This window comes from Cygnus atratus, chromosome 16 (genome assembly GCF_013377495.2).
Source record: "Cygnus atratus isolate AKBS03 ecotype Queensland, Australia chromosome 16, CAtr_DNAZoo_HiC_assembly, whole genome shotgun sequence".
In the NCBI taxonomy this organism is placed as follows: domain Eukaryota; kingdom Metazoa; phylum Chordata; class Aves; order Anseriformes; family Anatidae; genus Cygnus; species Cygnus atratus.
Window position 1 is genome coordinate 9,365,800 of NC_066377.1, and position 22,170 is coordinate 9,387,969.

Consider the following 22,170-nt stretch of genomic DNA (forward strand, 5'->3'; position numbering starts at 1 on the left):
GCAAATCTGTTTGCATTTTAAAACAACAGAAGCACACAATTTTCTGAGGAATTATTTTCTTGATCTTCCAAGACAAACTGTTTGTGACCATAAGCCCATCTTTTCAACTCCATCATAAAATATTGCTCAAGGAAAGAACTAAATCTGCATGTCTGAATCGGAGGGCTCTCAGCACATTCTGGAAAGACCTGAAGTCCAACAGAAATGTATTTCATTACATTCTTGGGCTTTTTAATTGCTTTGTGATACTAGAAGGATATCCAGCATGTAATTCTGTGTGGCTTAGCAGCTGTAGGCCATTTAGAGACCCTACGCCTGCTGTCTCACTCCTCAGGGACAAAAATGAAGACATACAGCTTTGCTTCACAGTGCCCATCACAGCACATTGCATTCATTAGGACTGTCAGACTTCAGGGCACAGGAAGATTCCAGATTCACCAACTGAAATGGGAACAATTCCATTGCTTGCACGGATTTATTCAAGATTAACACATTGGTTTTGACTTTAGGATTGTGATTTCTTGTTCCTACTATACCAGGATCAAAATTGTCATGCACAGGTTGTGGTGGCACACAGCACTGAACGTCTTTCATGTGCAACACATGGCTTTTAGGGTTTTATTTAAAATCAGAACTGCCAAACATTATTCTTTTTAGTATTAGTGTTTTTTTTCTTCTCAAGAGTTTTTAGAAACTGTTTTATGAGCCTATGGCAGAAGCAGTTACCAAACTGTGTTTAAAAGTTGTTAACTGAACAATTGCGGGAACATCAAATTCCTGTCTGGACAGGACACTTGAACTGCAGTTTGGGAACTCTTCACCTGAGGTTCAGCCTCTCAGTTTTGGCCCTAACATTGAAGGTTAATTAGAGCTGGGTTTACCCCACCAGTTTTAAGGCTGAAGATGGTTTATGAATGATGGTCTTACTCTATCAGGAGGAAACAACAGTAAAAAAGATTATCCTTCTGGGAGGTGTGGTTGCCGTCTTGCTCTGAACAGCCAACTGAAGAGCAGATGTCTGGTGCTTGAGCAGAGTGTGTTCAACAAGCAGCCAGTTGGCCAATGGCCATGCAGATGAACAGCAAATAGCATGCTGCTGGCGTTGGGGAGAAACAGTGGCCTGGATCCAGACAACTGCATTGAGTTGTCATAAGGAGCATCCATTAGTCAGAGAATTCAAATGCCGTGACGCTGCAGGTCTTTACCCATTAAGAGATATGTTGTCAGTTGTTTATTAGCCTGGTTAGTTATATCCCAGGAGAGTAACAGGTTTTGACAGTTACTAGTTTGTAGGGTTTAATGTAGGACTGTGTACCTCATATATTCATGGACTTACTATGATTATGCATGCAGGTATGTTTCCCATATGCACAATCCACAGGTAGAATGATTGCAGATATGCAAAGATTTTAGCTAACTGCACATACATTAAATGCATGAGCTACTTTGAGAAAGTCAGGCCTAAAACATAATGACTTTAGAAATATATATAATAATTATTACTTTATAATAAACCCACCAGTGTAAGTAAATGGTTGGATTTGATGATCCTCAAGGTTGTTTCCAACCTAAATGATTCCGTGATTCTAATTGCAAATAGCATGAACATATCCAGTAAATTATAAATCAAAGTTTGTAAAATTCTACTCTAAGTTAAAATGCATCTCTACTGCTATTTATACATATTAACAATTTATAGATTATTATTTACAAAAGAAGAAAGGGGAAAAATGTTATATACAGGTACACAAGAGGATGTTGTGAACTGCAGAAAGCTTGAGAATTAAACCCAGGAGAGAACTTCGTAGTTTCTCCTTTTAATAGCTTTGATTTTGAGCAAAAAAGTATAGGTTTTTGTAGGTAAGCTTATTTCTGACATTAAGACTGCAAAATATTTATAAGAAAAGCCAAGCCACGAATAGGCATAGTCAAGATTTTTTTCCAGCTGTATGCTTCCAGATTTGTTTTTGCTACAGGATAAAGTTTCATATCTGGGAGATTTATGTAGTACTCTTTAAACTTCCTTTTTCCCAGTCAAGAAATTTGTCAATGGATTCCAGGCAGAACAGGAGAAGGGCTTGTCACATTTAGAAGAAAGCCCAACTACTGGACCTTGATGTAATGGGAAATAATACTAACCCAGAAAGGATTAATAATTGGGTCCACAGATTCATCTTTATTTATTAATTTTTTACTCCATTAAACTGAGTTTGATATTTTCTAATAACCTAGTACCCAGTCTAAGTGCTGCTATGTCACATTTTAACTGATACAGATCATTGAGAAGTAAGTTGAAGGTTATTGTCCAGTGTGCAGAACAGGGGATTTGTCTCTGTCTAAAGTTAGATGGAAAAGTTAGGAATTAAAATTAAAATGTTGTGGCTTTTTAGGTTGATAAACAGCCAGTGCTTCACTTAAAGCATAGGCAGGGTTTTACCAGCACTTAAAATGAGGTTACGTTTACTTATGTGACTAGTAGTAGATAGTTTTTGCATGGCTAGAGGTCAAAAACTATGCTCTTGGTTCCTTGTCCCTGACCTGTAGGTTGTAGGGAGTCCCTTCTGTATCTCACTGAGTAACACAGCCTAGTCTCAAGTCCCCTGTTTAAAAAAAAAAAAAAAAAAAAAGGCAGAAAGGTACAAAGGAAGATATATCGGTGGCATGGAATGTTTATGCAAGTGAAATCTCTTTTTTTTTTTTTTTTTGGTAAATGCAGCCAACCATTAAGGGTGATTGACAAAGGATTTGATGAGCCTACACTGTATGTATACAGTATTTGTAATCCTAGGAACTGCCATAGGAGAGAGTAGTTGAGCCTCTCAAAGCACACCCTGGAGCCTTAACTTTCAGAGATGATGCGAATGATTCAAAGTTTTCTGTGGTGTTGGTTTCATTTGCAGATGGCTGGCCTGCAGACAGGAAGGAAAATCTATTCCATCAATGAGGACTTAGTCTTCCTACGCCCGTTTTTGGAAGTGGAAACCATCTTAAACCAGTCCTTCTGCTCACGAAGGCCACTTCGGCTTCTGGTAGCCACCAAATCAAAAGAGTAAGTGCAGGTTAACTTTTGGCCTCCTTGTTCACAAACAAAACTGAGCCATAAGGATTGTCATTTTGACTCAAGTGTGGAGCTTCTCGGACTCTAGTATATGTCCAAGCAAGAGCGATTTCCACCCTGTTAAAACTTGGTTTATTTTTGGATGTCTGTAACTATATCAGCCCATACATTTTTTTCAATCCATTATGATATCTTATAATGAGGCTTGACCCTGCTAATGCCTTGTGCATTATTAGATTATGTAATCCCAAAATTTCCCATAGAATTGAACCTTTCAATTATCACCTGATGCTGAATTCTAGTCCAAGATGTTTTTCTAGTAGTTTCAGTAGAAAAGATCCTCAACTGGTGTTAAGTCAGTTAAATAAAAATAAATAAAATTTAACAAAGAAAATCTCTCATCTGCCTTGAAGAATGGAGAGGGAGTGGATGATATCTTCATGTCCCTTTATTTCTTATTTATTTCCAAACTATTTGGGTGCTTTTCTTTATATGTTTTGTTCAAAACATGGTTGTGAATGCCAGAGAAAGATGATAGAATTGCCTAGAGCTCTACCAGCCTAACTTAAAATGCTTCTTTCTCCTCCTCTTGATTTACCTGCAGGATTATTAAAATCCCAGATAGTCCTGAAGCTCTTTGCTTTCAGATACGGGGAGCAGCACCACCATATGTTCATGCAGTAGGAAGAGGTAAGTAGGAAGACTGGTACAACTAAACTGGAGTGCATACACATATCTATGTAAGGGTAGGTGTAGATACACTAAGCAAAATACAGGTTTCTCTGTGAAACTAATTCTGAACAGGTCCTGACAATTTATTGGGTCACTAATCCCATAAACGCAAAACAAGGAATAACTTAATTCCACAATGCATTTGCATAGTGACCCTAACCTGCTTTCTTGTAAGACCACTAAGAAATGTCTTTACAGTCACAGGGAGTAAACGTTTAGAACTGAAGTGGCTGAGAAAAAGTCAAGGTGTGATACTGCCTGTTGCTTTCTCAATATTTTTGTCTGGTCAGCTACTGCTTTCTCTACTGGTTTGGATCACTGTAGTTGTGAATGTGCTATGGGATCAGCTCTTTGACAGACAGACAAAGACAAATTTTCTGATGTCGATTAAGTTATAAGGCTTGAAGGCTAAATCTCCCTTTACATTGGTTTATACTGCTATAAATTATCAATATATGACAGAGGCAAACTGTCTTACACGGTCCTTTTAAAAGGAGAAAACACAGTTTGACAGAGGTATTTACTACTTCCATAACTGAGCTAGCTAGAAAGATTCTCCTTTTTTAGGATTTTGCTAACAAAAGACAAATCACATTTGGAATAAAACTGCAGGGATTTTAACCTATGGTGCCTTAAAAAAAGTTAGTCACCTTAACTGTAGATTTCTAGAAGCTGGATTTGTTATCTGAGTCTTGTTCACATGAACCTGTAATAAATCCACTGAAATTGTTACTGCACTCTAGACTTAATCTAGCTTTAAATACATCGCAGTCTTTTTCTTAGACCCTGACGAACTCCATAACATGTAAATATTCTGTATCTTTCAAGTGCAACAAGCTGAAACATAAATAACTGTTCGCATTTAAGAACTCACCTACTGTAAGCATAAAGCTAGCAGGGCCATCCAAGAACCCCAGATGATTTCCCACAGGGTTTTCAATTTCTAGCATGAATGCATTTAGGTTGGGGGAGTCTATGTTTCCCAGCACTACAGAAAATGTGAAGGATAGACACACAATGTTTTTCTCATATGACAAAGCTTTCCTGCAATAAGTACCTAGCAAAAGCATGATTGCACTCACCTGGCTTTTATTCCTACTCTTCTTAACCAGAAACCCTTTTCAACCTTCTCAGCTTTCTGTTCCATAGACAGATGGCTTTACTGTCTAACTTCCTGCTGTCGCTTTTTCAGGGTCTGAGGCTGCAGCTGTAGGCCTTCATCCAGGGCAGTGTATTTTAAAAGTCAATGGAAATAATGCATCCCATGGAAATTATATGGAAGTTCTGGAGCACTTCACAGCATACAGGACAAGACAACAGGAAGTACTGGTATGAATACAAAACCTCAAAGGAAGTACATTAATTCTTCCCCTTCTATGTTTTTATTCTCTCTAAATATTCATAAAAGCAACTTCCACAAGTCTCTTTCAACTTGCTCCCATGCCAAGGTCCTAGTGTAACCAAGGGAGCTGATTACAGTCAACCCCAGTTGCAAAAACGTCTGCAAATAGTATGTGTCAGTTCATACTCTACTAAATATTATTAACTATTTGCTAAGACTAGAAATGCATCCAAATAATGATCCAGAATTTATACTCTCTGAAATTCAGAGGAACACTGGGACAATGTTGATATTTCAGCCAACGTAGAAGATATAAAACTGTAAGCTAGATTCACTTTTGTAGTCCAAGCTTATACAGATCAAGCGTTTTTTTGAGGTCAGAGCTGAAGCCTGTATCTCTTGAAAGGGATTGTACCAGTGGGTGTACAGAACACATGAAGATGCTGAGGAGGACAGAGTTCAGCAAGCAGCATCCAGTGCGTATCTGAATGGCAGCCATCCTGGGTCCAGCAAAGAAGACTCTTCACTGGAAGGAGGTGAAGAAGTGGATCCCCTTCAAAATAGCCAGCAGGAATCAGGTAAAGATTCTTATGGGGGAAGGAAACCTAGGGAAGATTTGGGGGCTTCAGGAAGAAAAACTTCAGTAGAAATATAAAGTGTAATGGTTATTATAGAATATTTCTTGTGTTGGTAAAGCTTTGTAATAAAATGAGGTCTGCCAAAAGAAGTATTCCTATGCTGCAGTTTATTTGGGAGAAGAAAAAAATTGAGATACGCGTAGAAATTATACCCCTGCTAAAGGCATGTACTCTGTCCTGAACAGAAAACAGGATTTTAGAATTACTAAGTGGTTTCCTAGATTTCTGTTTCCTGCCCGTCTCCTAGAGAACCCTTATAAGTATCAATCTAATTTATTATTTAGATAGAGGAAAAAATCTACTGCTTTATCTGCTTTTTATTTGCTGTTACAGCCCTGGTCCCATTGTAAATTACTAAGGTCTTGCATGCTTAGGTAGGAACGAACTGGAGTTACTTAGCTGATAACTTTGATATCAAGCCATGGACCAGTATAATTACAGAGTGTCGCAGAGCTGGGTCAGCATATACTCCACTGGAAAAACAATTTCATGGAGCAAGGCCCTCTCTTTGCCACATGTAGTAATTGATATGCCACTACATGTTAAGCTACTCAATAAGGCCTGCAGGAGACTCTTACCTAGAGCTGCGTATCGTTAACTGGCCTTCACAGAGCTAGGTAGGGTACAAAACCAGGTTAACGTGATGGTAAAGCAGGTTCCTCAATTTGACGTGGTAGCTGCGTGGTTTCTGCTATAGGCTATCCCAAACAAGCGTAATGCTTATTCTTACCAGAACCTATAAACAAAGCAGACAAAGCTGTGAGCACATCTCGGGGCTTGCACAATTTAGCTTGTGAGAGGCAGATGTAGATAACCTATGTAACGTATACTAATGCTCTAATCTTCACTTGCTGTAGTGACTTTATTTGCCTGAAGCAGAAGTGTTTACACACTGGCAAAACGAGGATCCTAGGAAGCACTGTTGATGTTTTTCAGTTTGTTGCGCCCCATACAAAAGGAAACAGCTCCTGTCCCTTCTGGTCTTTACAAGAGAGACAGTTTCTGGGATGGAAAGGCAGAGCAGTTTTACAACCATTTGCTCAGGCACAGCAGTTTCAGAACCATTTACTAGCCCTGGCAAACCAGGAATTTAAGGACATTGGGAGCTAAAGAGAGAAAGTCTGGAATTAACTCCATTTAACTCCATTTAAATGATTCTGATCTGGAGGAAGTTTTCAGAGCACATTAACCGCTGCGTCAGCAAAAGGTGGGGGTGTATGTCTTCCAACTTGGAAAAGTGTAATTCATACAAAATACTATTCTACCTTCACGCTGTGAGCTTATTTGGAAATGTAGCTGTTAGGGGAGAACACTGAAGCCAGATTCACTCTGAAGGACTGAGCCTGGACTCTCTGTATGCCATTGGCAACTTCCCTAAGAACAGCTGCACACCTGTGCAAATACCAGGTACGGCCTGGTGAGCCTGTGAGTCTGATGGCCATCACAGTGCAGCTCTGCAGTGGAAAAGCTGGAGCAGTGCCCTGGTAAAAGCATGTCAGCAGTCGTCTGGCAAATCTCAGTCTGACTAGAATTTAAGCCTGTTCTCTGGTGACAACAGCATTGCCTGTGTTTAAAAATGCTATCTCCTCACCCCTGCCCTGCCCTGACATCTCAGTCTTACAATTGCACAGAAGATACATCTGGAGCACTTCCCAAAACTCGGACAGAAAAGTGGCGTTCTTCCAGAGGGTTGTTACAGACAACAAGACTCCGAGATTAACATACTTCACTTCCCTTTGAAAGCTTCGGCTGGGGACTGTGTGTCCGAATGCTGAGCAGAACTAAAAGGAGGGTGTCCTGTGCATGGATGTGTGCATGCACACATAGAAGAACATCCGAACACGGACTGGAGCATGTTATTGTCTAAACCTTTACTACAGTCCCCAGTAGTGGCCAACAGCAAATGTCTTCCTCAGAATACCCTCCCAGCCTCTAGCAGTCTGTGGTTCAGAGACTCCTTGAGCCAACGGTTGTGTCTTTGAGCCTTTGCATTTAATAGCTCTCACCAGACTTCTCTTCCCCACGCATGTCTGTATTCATGTGTGCTGCCAAATGCCTCTTATGACTTAATTTTGTTTCCAGCCCAGATACAACAGACCATCAGCTCTCCACTGATCACTGGTGAAGAAACACCTCTCATTAGCCTGACTGTGGATAACACCCACCTGGAGCATGGGGTGGTATATGAGTACGTCAGCAGCGCAGGAATCAAATCCTTTGTCCTAGAGAAAATTGTGGAACCAAAAGGTTGCTTCAGTCTCACCGCAAAGGTACCTGACCATGTACATAGTCATCTCCGCTCCTAAACAGGACAGGGAAGCTAATAATACAGGCATTTCTCTGGTACTTGGGTTGGCACTTTGGATGAGACAGCACGTAGTCTCCTCAAACCTGCCTGGAGCTTTCCTCATTAGAGTGCTCCAGCTCCTACTAGCTCTTGTTTGGTATGGGAAAGTCAGCAAATGTTTCCTGGGTTTCAGCTGTTGAGGTAGAGAGAGGGAAGGAAGCCTCTCTGTGGAACTAAAGGCTTTGGAACTCTTGCTATTTTCTGTCTGGTAATGTACTCTTTGTTGATACTGAAGTTTAATCCTTTCAGGCAAGAATTTGCTTTGCTTCAGAAAAAAAAAATCAAGCAGCTTTTTCGTATCTGATGGACCGGATGGATTGCTAAAAGAAGGAGACAGAAGTGCTGCTGTTGGAAATCAGCAGTGTCTAGTATCTTGATCCATTTATATACAATAATAAGATAATAGTAAATGTTTCTGCCACATGCCAGTAACATTATAGTTATGCTCCATGAAAATGAAAGTATGCCTGAGTCAGGTTACTCTGACAGTGCCCAGTGGATATTTTGAGCAATTAGTTGTTCTGAAATTTTCAGAGGTGTTTTATGTGTCTGAGGATTAGACATGAAAATGGTTCTTGGGTGGTGATAAAGGCAACTTGTTCTGAAGGCATCTTTACTCAGCCATGAGTAGGCTGCCTACTCTATACAGGATCTACCATTTATTTAGTGGAATTTCCCCTCGCTATCAAGTCTCGTATAATTGACATCCTATCTTTTTTAGATTTTAGAGGCCTTTGCTGCAGAAGACAATCACTTCGTAAGGAATTGCAAAAGGCTTATATCCCTAAGCAGTGCGGTGGCCACCATGCCCCAGTATGAATTCCGGCAGATCTGTGACACTAAGCTGGAAAGCATTAGCAGAAGGCTTGCAAACTACCAAGAGGTACAACCGTACTAGTTATTGGTGAAGTCTCAAGACAATACTCTGATAACTGGATATGGTATTCTTTATTAGTGAATCCAAATTGCTTTACAGATAGGTGTCCTTGTGGCATGAAAACAGCTCTGTACGTTAATCAAATTGCAAGTTCCTAGGAAAAAGGACTTAATCTGTAAACCACTCCTTTCAGCTTGTCAGAGCTGTGAGCTGGAAAATATTCTTCCAGGTTTATCTCCACCACATCAGTGTATAAATGTGGCCACAACAGAACGATCAGTGTCTGATTTGTAGAATTAATATGAACATAAGTACAGTGTGTCAAAGTGTGAACAAAGTGTGGTCTTTTGTGCAGTAGCTACCTGTGCTGTTTGAAAAGAGGGCCCTAGAAAGTGCTGCTAATTATTTTCATTTGCTGTTTAATAGGCATTTTACGGGGAATGTGATATTCCAGCTGCAGCACAAATCACATGATCTGAATAGGAGGCAGGAAGAGAAAGAGATTGTCTGTGTTGCAACCTAATTTTTTGCAAGTGAGTAAGCACATGCTTGCTTTCTCTCTCCCAGTTTGCAGATGGATTGAAAACAAAGGTGAGCCCAGCCTTCAAACAAGCCATCATGGAACCACATTCCCTCAACAGCATGGATTTCTGTCCCACCAACTGCCATGTTAACCTCATGGAGGTATCATACCCCAAAAACACTACCTCAGCAGGGAGGTCGTTCAGTATTCGCATTGGACGGAAACCCTCTATTATTGGTCTTGATCCAGAACAAGGTGATAATTAATTTTCAAATCTCACTGATTTTACTTGCATAGAAAGTTGTCTTTCCACTGCTCAGAAAAGTCAAAATTAGTTCCAAAGGAACAGTCTCACCAGTATGCTTTTTTCTTGCCTAAAATATTATAGTAAAATGACAGCCTGCTTGTGTAGTAAAATAGTAATGTCTTTATGCACACAAAGGCTTCAGGTCAAATGTTCTACTAGCTAAGCAGTGTGATCATATTATGATAATTAATTGTCTGGGGACTTAGCAGAACTGACTGAAAAAGTAAATGAGGGCTAATAGTGCTAGAAAAGGTAGTTCCATACTGTGAAGAGAGGCTACATTCAGGTGGAAAATATCAGGTCAATCAGATTGTAATACCATTTCCTTTTGTCATTACTAAATAAATTCCATATATTGGAGCTGGAAGTCTACTCTGTCAAGGGGATCTACTTCTGATAAACAGCTGCTGCATAGCACTTATCCTGCAACCTGAATATTAGCGTTCCAACATTTCCTCATCATGGTCTCTCATAATGTGCTTCTGATTCATTGTCTGACAAGGTCAGAAAGCAGGAACGTTTGGAAGAGACACAGGGAAGTGCAAACTAACCAATCTACTGAAGAAATGGCATTGACTCTATTCAAAATGAGTCAATAAAGAAGCCCTGCTTGCTTGAGGATATTAAAATTCTATAGTACTTTAAATATGACCATACCACAACTGTCAGCATTTTAAAATGAAAAAGTATTTTATTTATCTTCTGTAATGACATCATCCTATTTCTTTATAAGTGTGTGTGTGTGTGTATGTAAACGTCTGTAATGCTGGAATATAATACAGACCAACTCCTGAGAGCTTGAATTCATCAACATTTCAACAAATGCTTTTGGATATTCAAATAGACAATGGGGATAGGATAGGGGTGCACACTTGCTGTCATTACTCCCAGAATTTAACTTGTTTCTGGACTCCAGTGAATTCAAAATATCTAGTTGGCATGCCAGGAAAAACAAAAAAGTAAAAAATAATAAAAAATAAAAATAAATGTTTTTGTCATGAAATATAATTATATAAAATAATTATGTGATTTTTTTTTCCTATTAAAATTCCATGTACCCTAAACTAGCATTACTATGATGGATTGCAGAAATTCATGAGAGCCATACTAACTAGACTCTTTAATGTTTAGTAGGTACCATAAATCCAGTCTCATATACTCAACATTGCATCACCACTATGGCTGCACCATCCTGGAGATGTCTGACCCCAGAAGATGGAGATCTTGATGGTAGCTTTGGCCAGCAGAATGGAGGAACAAGTCAGGAAGAAAGGGGACTCAGTTTTCTACTCAGACAGGAAGATCGGGAGATACAGGACTCATACTTGCACCTTTTTAACAAACTTGACATTGCAGTGAAGGAAATGAAGCAATATGTCATTCAGATAAATAAGTGAGTAAAGAATCCAGTATGCTCTGCAGAGATCACTACTATCAAAACGGAGGCATTAACCCCAGAAACCTCATTATGCCTATTGGCCCTGACTGTTCTACTCTTATTATACTTGCTTATTCACGTGCCACTTGCATTACAGCTCGCTGCTAGTTATGAAGTGTCAAACCTACCCCATGGAGATCCACCAATGTGTGTATATATATATATGTATATATATATAGTATACATATTATTGCTCCTAAACAGCCACTGTTTTGCTTAATATATGTTATATTCTCAGATAAGAGTGTCTTAGGTTCCAACAGTGGTTTTGGAACTCCGAATGGATAGTGTCTAGCCTGGAGGTTTTGTCTGTCCTAAGGTAGACTAAACAAAACTCATGATTTCTACCAGCTTTCTCTTTGGCACCTGTGTTTTCCTTTCCCCTTTTCACCTTTTTATTTTCCTCCTCATGGGTCTTCTGGAAGTAGTAATGAAGGATTTGAGTCTGTGTATTGGGCATAACTGGAAGGGTTTTGCTAGCAGGTGCTGCAGGGGTGATCAATGTGGGATGAGGCCACAGCTGTTTCCAGCCTTCTCACTGACAAAAGAGAAAAAAGCCCATTGTGCACCAAAACTTCAACTGACCGGAAAGCATGTGGTGGTGCCTTGGCTCAAACATACTTCAAAAGAACAATAGCTGCTGGGGAGAGTCTGTGAGCTGAGGCAGCACCCCAGAGGAGAAACCCAGTGCCTGGGATGGGAAAAGTGTAGGCTGTTGAATATGAAATAGAGCCCTTGCCATTGTTAGAATAATTAAATTGTACCTTATGGAGGTACAGTTATCTGCAGAAACTGGAGCTTTTGTGAACTGAGATTAACAGATTTCAACAAACCCCTCTCAGATCTCACACTTTTACATAGCTGTAGTCCAGGTACAAATACTGGCAAGGTTGCCTCTGATTTCACATAGCTGAATTGCAGGATTAGTCTTTTGTGAGGCTGTTTACTGGTCCCTGAGAACCAAATGTTTTCCTTCTGCAGACTTTTGTCCACCATAACGGAACCTACAGAAGGTGGTGCCTGTGAGCCACCATCCACTGAGGAGACATCTCCACCTTCCCTGGGAACAGAAGAGAGTGATCCTGATAAAGCTGAACATGGTGGCATCAAGAAGGTCTGTTTTAAAGTTTCGGAAGAGGACCAGGAAGACTCAGGACATGACACAATGAGTTTTAGAGACTCCTACAGGTTAGTCTGAAGAAAGATGTGTCGCTTTTATCATGCTAAAATAATGTTTTGAAGTTCTAATCCACGTCTGGATTCAACAAGCAGTAGGCTGTCTGTGGTTTTCTACCCAAACCAACACACTTGTAACATGAACTCTTGCTAAAGTTATGTTGTACTACTTGCGGTTCTTTTCCTCATCTCTGTTTGTCTTATTTTCTCTCAATGTTGTAGTAGTAAATGACAAATTGATAGATCAGGATTATTTTCCTAGAGCATATTATCCACTGTTTACACCAGCAGGTACATCCTGCATGAATAAAACAGGCAGGTATCAATCTGAAGTTTCCAAAGTGTGGTACATGTGCACGAGTGTGGTGCCTTTCTCAATGGTTCTCTAGCAAGACATCGTGTGATCTTAATCTGAACAGTGCGTGCAGGTTACATCTGTGGAAGGGAAGCAACTGAAGAGTACAGGAATCTAAGTCTTGTCTCAAGTGTGCATCCCTTGTTCTGCCGTGAGGTTAAACCTCTCTTCATGGGGCTCCGTGATGAGGATTGATGAATTGCCATGTGATTCCTCCTAGCAGAAAGGAGGTCCAGACTTCAGCAAGCTGTATCTTCATTCTTGTTACAAATGTTTTCTCAGAGCTTTCTAGGAATTTTATATTCTTGGAGTTATGTAAACAGAGATGCACATCAAGTAAGAGGCTGCCGCACTTGATTTCTTTAACTACAACATCAACATTCTCTCTCTGAGCTGAGTTTTACCTGGTGCTGAAACGTGCTGCTCACGTAAGGCTTGAAATCACAGTGAGCAGCAGAGAGAAAGCACCAAAACCCAGAAGACCTGACATCTTCAGCAGATGCTAGATTTTCACTGATCTGATGACCCTCAGAACGAGCTTTAATATATCCTGATTGGCTTTTCACAGATCTTGGAACTCTTGGTTGAGGTTTTCCAGACAGACATCCATTGTCATCCCTGGTGCCATCCACACTTCTCCTGAGTGACCACCATATGTTCACCAGATAATCAGACATCCAGCTACATTAGTCCCTTGAAAATACCACCCTAACCCACTTAAAAGATTAGGACTAGTCTTCCGGAGTTTGAATATATGAAATAATGTTAGTTTCCAGTCAGTCAGTAATCCTGTAGTAAAATTTATTTACTTAGCAAAGTATTCACGCTTGCTATAGTTATTTCACTACATTTACTACCAAGAGGACATAATACAACAAAAAAACTTTTCTCATGCCAAAATGCCAAATACCATGCCAAACTGCCAAAATACCAACGCTTTTAGAATATTAAATAAAATAAAATAAATAGGTCTAATATGACTTTCCCTTCTATACCATATAGCTGTGAACTACAGAAGCTCAGCAGGGTTTGCAGACTGTTCGGTCTTATAATAGCTGCTATTGTAAGGTGTGTTTTTTTTCCATTCAATTCTGCAAACAATTTTCCCAGAAGATTACGCCACTGAGAAACAGAAATGGGCATTCATTTTTTATTTTTATTTTTAATGTGCCTTTGAAACCACAAAGGCAAATGTTTATTCAGGTGTCTCTAAATCTTGTTTTTGAGACGTTATTGACTGCTGCTTCTCCTGGAATATTTGCTGCTGACGAAAATCTCACACACTCCAAGTCTGTGTTTCGTGGGAGGAAACATTTCAAAACTTAACTTCTCAAGAAATGGAACAAGTTGCAATCATGTCTGACCATTGCAATTTTATACCCCTAATAGGCTGTTTTGACATTTATAGTAAGGCCAAAGCCTTTTCCTCTACAAAGGAGTAAAGAGACTTTATAGTGAGTTAGGAGGATTAGAATAACCTGAATGAACGATGCACCTTTGAAACTTTCATGCTGCTACAGGCGTGACTCTTCACCTGGTGGTGTTTTTTTATACTGCTGCAAATGTTAATATGTTACAGTCAGGACTGCAGAAAGGACAGAATCAGAATAGTTTACACTGGAAGGGACATCTGGAGCCCACATCGTCCAGCCTCTCTCTCAGAAAAGGACAAGGATCGGTTGCACAGAGCCTTGTGCAGTTGGATATTGAACATCTCCAAGGACAGCAAACATCCAGTCAGTACAGGACCAGAACCAGCAGTTAAAATGCTGAGATCTGCGCTATGTATTCGTTGTGCTAGATTTAAATCCACACATGTGCTCTGAAGCTGCTTTATTGAAACGTGAAGTATTTCTTTCATTGTTAATAGGAATCCCAATTGTGAACACTTCAGTTTAAATGGTTTCTATAATTGCAGCTGATCTATTCTGAGTAACACAGTGGTATCAAAAACAGCGTCTGTGGATCTGTCAGTTGCTCCAGAATTTTACACATAAATGTAAGATGAGAAAGATTATTCTGTCTTATCTTTATTAGACAGGCAATTAAGCATATATTGCAAGTAATTGTTATTCAAGGGGGAATAAAATGTATTTTAATAGTGTGTAATTTAAGTGGAGGTGGCACAGACTGATATCCATTGCCTTTTTGATCACTTTTAGGAAGTTGTGGTTAGTGTAAACTGAACATTAAACAGAGAGATTCATGCTACAATTTTCTATGTATGCATCAGCCAACATTGGCATGAAGACAGCTGAAGTGACTCTTTGGCTTCCTAAAGCAGTTTTAGGATCTGCCATGCCTGACTTTCCAATGGTATAGATCCCTTAAATTTTTGTCCCAACTTCAGTATCTGTGCTACTACAGCTTCAGTTTATGCTGGATCTGGTATCCTAAGAACTGGTAACGACTGTTGAGTTCAGTGAACTCATAGTTTAATTATTTCTCCCCTACTCCGTGCTCCTAGAAAAAGTTTAATGATGCAGCCCAAATGAGGTCATGGTGGGAAATGTATTTTCATTATTTATAGGATCCAGACAATATTAAGCATTGAGTGGTCACCACAAATGGAGAAAGATATTCTATTACAATGCCAGCCTGTGAGGCCTTGCTTAATGGTTGTTCTGCAAGTACTTAGGCTTTCTTTTGTGTGCACATAAGAAGAGAATTTGTCATGGGGATTATTACAGTGTTAATAAAAACAGAATGATGGTATATCATAGACTGGGTGTAAGGACAGTTTTTTTTTTCAATCACCTTTGCTTTTCTTTCCAGTGAATGTAACAGTAACCGTGATTCAGTGTTGTCATACACCAGTGTACGGAGTAATAGCTCTTACCTGGGTAGTGATGAGATGGGATCAGGTGAGTATATGCACAGGTAACATGCGAGACTCCTTAGCAGAGGTGGCAAGTTTTGCTGATTATAAGCACTTGCATGTTTAAATAGCAAATGTGGTTTCTTCAAAACAAATCACAAAAATATGAAAAGATAGAGATTTGTTCTTTTTCTAAAGAACCAAAGTAAATTTGGAATATGGAAGACCTATTAAACATTTTTGTTATGTGAAAAATCCTGAGTATTTTGATCTAAGAATAAGAAATAAAGCAGCAATCATTTTTTACCCACTCTAGTATGAAGTTGTGCTTGTGTCACCTGTGGTCTCATCCCAGATTATGTTCATAAGACAGTTAAAAGTTTTTCATCTTTCTTTTCTTAGGAGATGAGCTTCCCAGTGATATGAGGATTCCTTTAGACAAACAAGATAAACTTCACGGCTGCCTGGAACACCTTTTTAACCAGGTACATAAAGTATTACACAGCATTGTTTTCTCTTTATCAATGTCAACACAAGAAATTGGAAGTATCTGATTGTTTAATGAAATCATATTCTGAGGGAAAGAAAACTATGAAGATTTTCAAGTACAGTGTAAGAAAGCACATTGTATGACAGTTTGATGAAGAAGTTTAGTCAGCATTCACATTGGCGTGAATTATGTAAGCAAGGTTGAACTGACTTGTATGAAGCATTAGATTAAAGAGAAGAAATCTTTGATGAAAAAGGGAAAAGATGAGTCAAATTCTAATACTTCGCATTATCTTGATGAATCATGTTTACAGATCTCAGGAGAGCCCTCAAAGCTTAGCCAACAGATGTCTTTATAGATGTATAGCACCAGAGGAACTTTTTGTATTGTTTTTATCTCATCAGCATGTAGATCATTGTCTGTGCAGAATGTTACGTTCAGTGTGGGGCTCTTGAGGTTCATGGTTATAGAGCCTTAATGCTATTTGTTAATGAAGGGGAAATTACTCCAAAATACAAATAGTGTAATGACTTTAGCATTTTTCCAGAAGAGTTCTGTTCAGATTTTCTTCCACAAGCCATTCTAACACTGACTGAAAATATTCCTACTGTAGGTTGATGCAATCAATGCACTTCTAAAAGGACCAGCAATAACTAAGGCCTTCGAAGAAACCAAGCACTTTCCAATGGACCACAGTTTGCAAGGTAAAGAAAAAGGTTGAATATATTTAGTAATGCACTTTTCTAAGACTTAAGAGATTAGCATGAATGTACACGCCACATGGCCACACAGAGTTATTAACTGTGAATCTATCCAGTTTTATATTATGAGAAGGACTCAGTGATCCTTGTGGGTCCCTTCCAACTTGGGATATTCTATGACTCTAATGGCAAGTGCCATGTCTGGCCACAGAAATTTTGCATCTTTAAAAAGTCATTTTTACATGAATTCCAGCTAAAACAGACAAAACGCTTTTCTGTTATATGCTACCGAATCCTTACAGCTCTTTCACAAGTCTCCAGATTGATCCTTTGATGTGAACACAGAGATGTATCTCAAAACGTACAAGGTAGAGATAGTCAAACACAAGGTAAACTAACACTGAGAAGCTGATGAGGGGCTGTCCTCTGTACATCTGAGGCACCAAAAGTTTCTGCTGGAGTTTGCTTAATTCTGTTTTTCTTCAGAGGTGGTAGTAGAGTAAATTCATCCTCGCATGACACTTATTTTGAAAACTGATTCCCGTAGAGAGCAAACAAACGATACCCTGTTTTCTTTTCCTCAGGGAGTATGAGGAGACTTTTGTCTTAATGGTTTTGAGGCCCACAATGTGGTTTCTTCTCTCACTGAAATACACAAGGCTTTATTTTCTGAACATTTGCTGCATTTCCTTTCCCACTTGTAATGTGAACTGCTTCCTACTATTCTAATATACTTCAGGTGCTGTAGTCTTGGGCTTCCCAACCTTTCACAAACTCTGTTTTTAAGTTACAGCGGCAAACTCAAGCAGAGTTTCTTTCTTCTTCTTTTTCTTCTTAGTTTCTACGAAGTTGTTTTACATGAACTCATCTTTACAAACACATTCACACTTACATTGATTATTTGTTAGTCTTTCCATGCACTGTTGGAATTAAGTGAGGAAATAACAGACACCCTGTGTTCACTTCCTTCATTTTATTTTGCTTAAGTGGAGTTTCATTTATTACAACTAGATTAATTGCACTGGGAGAGTCTTTAAGTTAACTCAAGTTAACTGATGATTGCGCGTTCATCACACTAAGGAACAGACAAACCCTGCTTACGTCCGGAATCCCCAGACCAAAGTGTCTCTTCAATAGCTACCACAGATGCCTTTCAGTGACAAATGTAGATTTGAATGCTGTTCCAGTTCTGTTCATGAGCAGTTATTTGGCACTGTTTTTCTGTCTGCTTACACATTTTATTGCCAACAATGGGCTTTTTGGCTTAGCTACGTAGCGAAGTCATGAAAAATAGATCCTCTGTTCTGTAATTAAATAATTAGCTGACATCAGGTGAAAGGAAGCAGAATATTTCATAACTTCTCATTAGTATTATGGGATGTGAATGCTGCAGCCAAAAAGCTGATCTGATTCTGCACAGCCCCAAACTTTAGATATGATATGCAGGCCAGTATATCAAATATGAGTCACAGAAAACAGAAGGTAATTCTGTGCTGTGCGAGTAGTACAGAGCTCCCTTCAGCGTGCACATCGCTCAGGTACATGCCTTTTAGTTCACAGTCCTGAAAACAATGCTGGGAGACTGCTGATGATTAGATTATAGGAATAGTCTTTATTTTGCCCCTTTCTGCATTAAATCTGTTTAAGAACCTCTTTCATTCACGGTTATTGCTATTGATACTGTCTGTATCTCTGCTTGCATCTGTATACACATTATAAATCAAAAGCCACTCTCAGCCATATAGCATTTCCTCAATGCCCAACAAACTGCATTTTTTTTTCTAGAATTTAAACAGAAGGAAGAAACCACAGTGAGGTGCAGGAATAACATTCAAGCCAGCATTCAAGAAGATCCATGGAACCTTCCATTGCGCATCAAGAACCTTGTTGAAATCATACAAAAACATGTGGAAGGTCAGTAAATGGGGAAAAGTTTGTTATCAGATAGCCCTGATCTTATCGAGTCTAGCAGTTCAATTTATCATTTTAGATCAATTTGTAACAACGCTGTACTAGGCTCTAAAGAAGAACAGGGAAAAGAGTCCTAAACCTGGTTGAACTGGAAGAGGATAGCTGAATCCAATGTTTACACTCAGTGCAAAGCACTGGGCAGCAGTCACCTCCTTTGGGATTCATCCACACATGCAATTTGTTTCCAATAATTCCTGGTAGTTAATGGAGCATTTAGCTTGTAAAATTGTTTGATTTACACCTTACTTGTTTTTCTGTCATTAAAACGTCGGTGTAAGGACTACTATAGTACATAGATATAACCATGCAGGGGATGAGGACACTGTTAATCAAATAAAATCAAATCTACTTTGGCATCGTGTTGACTTGTGCCTTCCTTTCCTTCACTGTTTTAGATGGGAAGAATCAGCTGCTTTTGGCCTTGTTAAAATGCACAGGTAAGGGGTATCATTTTGTTGCAATACACTGTATATACATGGTCCCACCAGAACTTTTTGTGAATGCATGTGCATACATCTAAGGGGTATTTCCTTTGCATTTAGCTTTAGTCCTGGCATTTTATGCTAACATTTCTGGTGTTCTGCATCTATGGCGGCCTTTTCATGCATCTGACATCTGTTCTTCAATTTACATTGCTTCAATTACAGTGTAGGCTGCTGTGTCACCTGGCTGGCCATTGATTTCGCACAAGCACTGTTCTTCTGTCTTCCTTTTTTCTTTTGTACAACCCGCATTCCCAGATGGCTTTTACTGTTTCCTGCTGTGGTGAGAACATGCAGCAAAAATGAGACCTATTGCACAACTGTCTGTGAGACCATGGACACTGACATCTTTCTAAACAGAGCAGGCACATTAGGGATTTGGGACTGTGTATACTGAAATTACAGCCAGGAGGATACTAAGAACCTAAATGTGCAGGCAGCTCCTAAAACCACTGTGGATAGACGCCATTAATCTGTTACCATGCACAAAACGTTGTACTCACAGATCAAGTGACAGGCTCTTCCCAGGAGTGAATGGTTTGTCTTTTTATAATTGAAATATCTGCGTGGTGTATTTTTGCTTGAAAATGAGGTAATAAATAACTGCAATAGGCTGTCATTATTTCACTGTGCCGGCTTGATTCTCATGTTTTCATAGAATGAAGATGTTGGATTAGCATGGCTCTAAATCACCTCTGTGCTCCTGCCAGGCCTGGTCCGTGGGTCTGTCAAAACCAGCCCGCAGTGTCAGTCTAGTGTCCATAAAGGGTGCTTTTAATGACAACAGCTATACTGAGTCCATAAGTGTTTACCTATGCCCCATCCCCTCAGCAATTTCACCAGTATCCTCTGGAAAGAATGGAGGAGCAGATGGCACTGAACTGGCTAGGGCAGCTTTATGGCACCAGGGATTCGCTAGCTTTGAGGGTAGTTCTAAGCTCCCTTTACCTTACTTTAGCAGTTCAGTTCGTACTGCTGGAAGGAGTGGTTGCCCTTCAGTTGAAGATAGGGCCCAGGGCCTAGACTTTATTGGTCAGTCTATTGTGGTCAGTGCTCCATAAAAATAATCCAGATCTTCAAAGCCTCTGAATGATGTCTTCAGCTTCTTTCTCTTGGGAACACTGCAGTGCCTGTTGGAGGAGCCTGGGAAGTAGCTCTTCACTTATTCATGTTCCTCTTTGGCCTTCAATCCCCTTAAGTATGACGAGGTTGCTTAGACCAGCATGTGGCTGCCTGGCAGCCTGACTGGAAGCAAAGTTAACACGGGAAATTCTCCCAGGAAACATAAACCAGTTGGTACCCTACTGGCAGGCCCAGTTAATGCATTAAGCATATGGGAAGCCCATGAAATACAGATGGATGAGGGGCAAATGAATCTCTAATAGCCCAGGAGAGAAGTAATGGCAGAGATCCTCTTTCATGAATTCTCCTGCTTCTGTAAACATAAAAAGAAGGGAATCAGTCCAGATACGGCACTAAGGAGTTACAGCTCTTCCCAGTCAGAAGAATGAGCATGCAGATGGCAGAGGTAAAATAAAGAGTCAAGTGGCCTGGAAAATTTTCAGCAAAATTTTCCCATTGATGCTATCTTTATCTCTACAGCCAGGGCACGCAGCAAGAAGAGGTTATCTGTTATGTCTGTGCAAAGCTACAGCAGAAGTCAAATGTCATGCACACAGATACTACAATAGCAGTGAGTATTCTCATGACTACTTTGTGCCTCTCTCCTCTTCTCTTGCAGATACTGAGCTACAGCTGAGGCGTGATTCCATCTTCTGCCAATCTCTTGTGGCTGCTATTTGCACCTTCTCAGAGCAGTTACTGGCTGCTCTCAACTATCGATACAACAACAATGGGGAATATGAAGAGAGCAGCAGAGATGCCAGCAGAAAATGGCTGGAACAGATAGCAGCCACTGGTGTTTTACTAAATTACCAGTCACTGCTCTCCCCCACTGTGGTAAGATGAAGAGTTGCGACACCCTTGGGTCTGTTCACATTTGTATGTGTGCTGCTCTGCCACTCACAACCCAGCCAGAGCCCTTTGTTCTAGCAGCATGTTGAGGCTCTCACTGCAGCAACCTCAGGAGACTTCCACTGCTGACAGCCATGCCCCAGTATTTCATATCCCATTACTTCCATCTCCTCACAAATACTGGATGGCTGTCACACTAGAGCACTGTCAGAATCAAACTGCTTTTATATTTGGAGTAATGTTGCTGCGTTTAGTTGCTCAGCTGTTGGTGAAGCATGTGTGGCCTGCCCTCTTCTGGTGAAATCACACATTTCAACGAGTGGATAAAAGTTCTGAGTATTCAGAGTTCCAAACAAGAAAATCTAGACTTTTGTTCATACAGTGACTGTTTTTATAGAATAGATTGACTGAAGTGTATCTCTCACATAATGCCGTGGTGCAGTGATTTGAGCCTAAGCTAAAGGCACCATGTCAAAGGAGGAGAAGGTCTTGCATAGTTCACCTGCACCTAATGAGTAGATAATCCACAGCTACAGTAGATAAACTATAGTAAAAATGTTAAGAGAAAAGCATAAAAAGGGCAAATAGCTCTGACAGTATAGAGAAGTGACTTTTTTGGACTTTTTAAACATCATATATTGAATGTGTGCAACGATTATTCCTTCACATTGCACGGAATGTAAGGACATTTATTTCACAGTAACTGATAGGCTCTTCACATTTGTAGATATGGGGTAAAGCTTGGAAAAAGAGACACCTTCAAAATTATTCAGTGCTTCAACCTCTCTACTCTCTGTGAATCGCATCAAGCGGCATCCAAGCAAAGGGTAGCTAAGCTTGTATCACAAAGTTAACGAGCCATCAGTAGTTACCTTGGGGGTGTGGAGTTAGTGGAAAGCTTTGTATTCTGCTTTAGGTCTCCTGAAGCAAAGCACACCAGT

At 39.9% G+C, this 22,170-nt stretch overlaps 1 protein-coding gene across 4 annotated transcripts in view; it reads left to right on the forward strand.

The window, feature by feature from the left end:
- PREX1 (phosphatidylinositol-3,4,5-trisphosphate dependent Rac exchange factor 1) overlaps window positions 1-22,170 on the forward strand; it is a 172,430-nt gene that overhangs the window by 137,476 nt on the left and 12,784 nt on the right. For 2 of the 4 annotated variants that reach the window (XM_035548097.1, XM_035548099.2), the window contains exons 18-32: window positions 2,901-3,049; window positions 3,663-3,748; window positions 4,983-5,119; window positions 5,539-5,710; window positions 7,853-8,040; window positions 8,839-9,000; window positions 9,562-9,772; window positions 10,956-11,217; window positions 12,244-12,450; window positions 15,569-15,657; window positions 16,014-16,096; window positions 16,715-16,805; window positions 18,588-18,716; window positions 19,169-19,210; window positions 20,997-21,214. In XM_035548097.1, coding sequence (XP_035403990.1) covers window positions 2,901-3,049; window positions 3,663-3,748; window positions 4,983-5,119; window positions 5,539-5,710; window positions 7,853-8,040; window positions 8,839-9,000; window positions 9,562-9,772; window positions 10,956-11,217; window positions 12,244-12,450; window positions 15,569-15,657; window positions 16,014-16,096; window positions 16,715-16,805; window positions 18,588-18,716; window positions 19,169-19,210; window positions 20,997-21,214 — 2,226 coding nt within the window. The remainder of the gene's footprint in view (window positions 1-2,900; window positions 3,050-3,662; window positions 3,749-4,982; window positions 5,120-5,538; window positions 5,711-7,852; window positions 8,041-8,838; window positions 9,001-9,561; window positions 9,773-10,955; window positions 11,218-12,243; window positions 12,451-15,568; window positions 15,658-16,013; window positions 16,097-16,714; window positions 16,806-18,587; window positions 18,717-19,168; window positions 19,211-20,996; window positions 21,215-22,170) is intronic. The other 2 variants (XM_035548098.2, XM_035548100.2) reach the window with 1 other exon arrangement.